The 4,370-nt window shown below is 33.0% G+C and overlaps 1 protein-coding gene across 1 annotated transcript; it reads left to right on the top strand.

The window, feature by feature from the left end:
• The first annotated feature begins 506 nt into the window (after window positions 1-506).
• On the top strand, window positions 507-2,866 carry LOC123192553 (GDSL esterase/lipase At2g23540-like). The gene is made up of 5 exons (XM_044605140.1): window positions 507-885; window positions 967-1,097; window positions 1,179-1,427; window positions 2,101-2,356; window positions 2,462-2,866. Exons 1-5 carry the CDS (start codon window positions 531-533, stop codon window positions 2,683-2,685), a joined length of 1,215 nt encoding a protein of 404 aa, XP_044461075.1. The 5' UTR covers window positions 507-530; the 3' UTR covers window positions 2,686-2,866.
• The last annotated feature ends 1,504 nt before the right edge of the window (window positions 2,867-4,370 follow it).

The following is a 4,370-nucleotide window of genomic DNA, read 5'->3' as shown; positions in this document are numbered from 1 at the left end:
TTTCTACTTAAAATTTAATAATTTTTGTATCGAAATTCAATACTACAAATTTGAACTCCATTTTTGTTGCTTCAAATCTGTCGCTGCTTTTCATTTTTAATTTAAGAGTGTTATTTCAGTCAATTAAATGTGAAAGTGATCTTGAACAATCTTACATTCCCTTGTTCTGATCAGTTTATTTATTGAAACGAGGACTGCTAATGTGATGCTATATGGCCACCCCATGGTCTCTTAGCAGCCAGAACATTCTCAAATCTAATTTCAGCTCACAGCATGTCACCATGAATGAGTCCAAAGCACACTTCTTGCTCCAAAAATATAATAAAAAAAGACTTTGTAACTTATATATCAAAGGCATTCTTTGACCTTGCAGCACAATTGCTTATTGCAAAAGCAAACTCTACAAGTTCATAACACTGTTGAGAAAATACACGATGTTGATGAACTACCGCATGGAACTCTTCATCAACTAGTCCTATGTGGGTCAAACCAAATGCAACTCATTAAACTCAAGCTTGCAAGTTTTATCTATGGATTCTCTTTTGTTTCTATTTGCGAGGAACAGAGCATATATACACCACAAAACGAGCCTGTTCATTAGTTTTTTTTTTTTCATTTCCAAGTCTAATATGGATATTAAAAGTTACAAGGGGGTCTTTGTTCTTTTCTTTATCAGCTTGAGCTATTTGACAGAAGCAGCTGATGATAAAGGAGATCTGGGGGCTTCTTTTATCTTTGGAGATTCCTTAGTTGATGCTGGGAACAATAATTATTTACCGACGTTATCTAAGGCAAATATTCCACCAAATGGGATTGATTTTAAGGCATCTAATGGAAACCCTACTGGCAGGTATACCAATGGAAGAACCATCGGTGATATTGTAGGTAAGCTTCTTAAATACCAAGAAATTAAAACATGTATTATTCAAGCTTTCCATTTTTGTTTTTAATGTTTTCACTTTTCAGGAGAAGAACTGGGGCTACCAAACTATGCGATTCCCTTTTTGGCTCCAAATTCCACCGGAAAAGCTATATTAAACGGTGTGAATTATGCCTCGGGAGGAGGAGGGATAATGAATGCAACTGGAAGAATATTTGTCAGAATTCATCTACATATTATCATTTTTCTTTTCCTATTTTCATAATCTAATAATAATATAAATTTATATATGTTGCAGGTTAATAGGTTAGGAATGGATGTCCAGGTTGATTTTTATAATATCACCAGGAGACAGTTTGATAAATTGTTGGGTCCAAGTCAGGCAAGAGATTATATTATGAAGAAATCCATCTTCTCGATCACAATTGGATCAAATGACGTTCTAAACAATTATCTTCTCCCATTGCTCTCTATTGGAGCTAGAATATCTCAAAGCCCTGATGGTTTTATCGATGACATGATAAATCACTTAAAGATTCAACTGACTGTAAGTAAATAAAAGCAATCTCTTGCTACTCAATCTTTTAAGTAACAAACACAACGCCAATATAGTATTTAGTCAATATGACAATTTTGACCTGAGTTTTGAATTTCTGGACAACCCTAACTCTAGTGGGAGAGAATTTTCTGACAGAAGTGGGAAAGGGGACAAGGACAAAAAATTTCTTTATAATTAAGGATAAGGATACATAGGTCCTCTTTCTAGTCTATCTTGTCTTTTTCATGTTTTTTCATATTAATATATTTACTTAAAATATTAACATATCTTTATAGTTTTAGATTATTTATGTTCTTTAAATTTATTTATGTTTTTTATTGTGCATATAAATTCAGTTATCATATGCTATCTGAGACATTTGAAATAATGAGTTGTTTTAATTTTAGTTAATTTTGTTGTTTAGCATGTTTATGTTGAGTTTAAGGGATATTAGGAGAGAAATTTTTTTTAGTAAATACGGGATGAGAGGAGATATTTTTTTGTAAGAAGGGGATGGAAAATTTTTATCATCCCTGTAACGGGATGAGTGGAGGATTAAGATAGATATTTCTTATAGAGAAGAGAACGAAGAATAGGGTATTTAACCCGCTCCTTTCCAGTGTCATCCCTAGTATTTAGTCCTAGTGATGACTATAATGTATATCTTAATTGCTGATGACAGAGGCTGTACAAACTGGATGCTCGGAAGTTTGTGATCGGAAACGTTGGTCCAATAGGGTGCATACCTTATCAAAAGACCATAAATCGACTGAATGAGAACGAATGTGTGGGTTTGGCTAATAAGATAGCGTTACAGTACAATGGCAAATTGAAGGATCTACTCGAAGAACTAAACAAAGACCTCCCTGGAGCCACATTTGTTCACGCCAATGTATACGATCTCGTCATGGAACTCATCACAAATTATAAACGCTACGGTAAGTCATATATGCCAATAAAAATAAACACTATGCAGCACTTTCCATAAACATTTACTAAGTAACAGTAACAACAGTGGCTAAAAATGAATGCGGTTGATGCAGGATTTACAACAGCAAGTAGAGCTTGTTGTGGAAATGGGGGGCAGTTCGCGGGGATAATTCCTTGTGGACCAACATCTAGTCTGTGCGAAGATCGGGCCAAGCACGTATTCTGGGACCCTTATCATCCAAGTGAGGCTGCTAATCTTATAATTGCAAAACAACTGCTCGATGGTGACAAAAAATACATATCACCTGTCAATCTTCGACAGCTTCGACATCTCTAGTTGTATTGTTGTGCATTATGTTTCTCTCCTACTTGCTTCCGGAAGTCACAGCGTTTTAAGGAATTGAACTATAGCTTTTATTACTGTAAAGGCTTTGTTTTTGTTCTTCTTCTTCTTCCTTTTCGTTTTGTCTGCTTATTAACTTTATGTTTGCAATAATTAATGGTTACAGTTGTCTAAAGACTTTAATCAAATCTCCAAGCTGTTAAATTTAATATAGGTGATGGTAGTTGATCTGCTTAGATTATTACAAAAATTCTTCTTCTTCTTCCACATGAAGAGTTTGACTTGTTCAAGTGCAATTGTCAAAGATACCAGACTGATCTAAAATCTAGCTAACTCGCAGACTTGAAGAATTTTCTTTTTCTACCAATAATTCTTTCAAATTCTATTATTACTAAAACTTAATAATTTTATGTTGCATCGTGGAGATTTGTGTCATTCTAATTATAACACTTATAGTGGAATCTCATATCAATAAAACACATAAAAGATATTAGGTTTACGTATATCTTATAAAGTATGACTGGTTAAATAACATATTTAGATTTGTGTGTACCCGATAAAGTATGACTGGTTAAATAACATGTTTTAAATGTCAATACGTATTTTGGATTGTAAAACTCAAAAACAGTACTATGTAGACTTATATTGTTTTTTATAGTATATATTATTTTTATTTGATGTGAAATTCTTTAGTCTACAACACCCTTCCTCAAGTGTATATTGTTTTTATTTGATATGAGAGTTTTTAGTTTACAACACCCTCTTTCAAGTGTATATTATTTTTATTTGATGTAAAACTCTTTAGTTTCTAACACTCTCTATCAACTACCACGATTGTAGGTTGTACTAAGCCTGTCGTTTGATTGGGTCAAGTTAGGTTGTTAGACGCATCCATTTGGTACCATAAGCGGTGTTAAGTCTATCATTTAACTGAGTAAATTGTCACTTGGTATCCAAGATCAAGTTAGATTGTTAGATTACGCGTTTAGACTTAAAGTGTGTAAATTAAAACTCATATTATACAAAATTAATTAATTTATATTAATGTCTAATTTAATATATTTGTATACAAGTTATTTATATTATTTTTATGTGCCGTAAAACTTTTTACTTTCTAACACATAGCGAGGATTTTTTAATTTTTAATACGAAACTTTTGAATTCTAAATAAAAAGACCAAACTGATGCAGTAACATTACGGGACAATACCCATATTATTGCCTTTGAAATAAAAATTTTTTTATATGAAGTATTTTGTGCATAAGCAAAAGCACATGTGGAGCAATAATTTTAATGTGAACAGACAGTGATGAAAGTAGAAATTCATCATGTGTCTGTAAAGGAATCAGAATTCAAAAATCCCAGGAAAAAGCCAAGAAGAAAAAGACTCAAAAGTAGTGATAAGAGAGATGAAGAAAATCCGTGAGGAATGGAATGCAGGTGGCAATTATGTCAGTAGAAGGAAGAACAAGAAGAGCATATATGTTCATGAAAATGAAATATGATGAAGCGGCGGAGACATTTCCATAGCACTTGAAGCCATCGCGTGCTGCCTGACACCACTCTTCTTTGCCTGACAATTGATTGCCTCTGTTTCTATGACCCAACTTTTTTCTTGATTCTAAGGTTGGACTCCTGTTTTGTTTTTATTCCTATTACTTATGCAATCAATAAAATTA

Source organism: Mangifera indica, chromosome 1 (genome assembly GCF_011075055.1).
Source record: "Mangifera indica cultivar Alphonso chromosome 1, CATAS_Mindica_2.1, whole genome shotgun sequence".
Taxonomy (NCBI): domain Eukaryota; kingdom Viridiplantae; phylum Streptophyta; class Magnoliopsida; order Sapindales; family Anacardiaceae; genus Mangifera; species Mangifera indica.
Note: the sequence above shows the minus strand (reverse complement) of the source record. Positions and strands in the feature narration are given on the sequence as shown.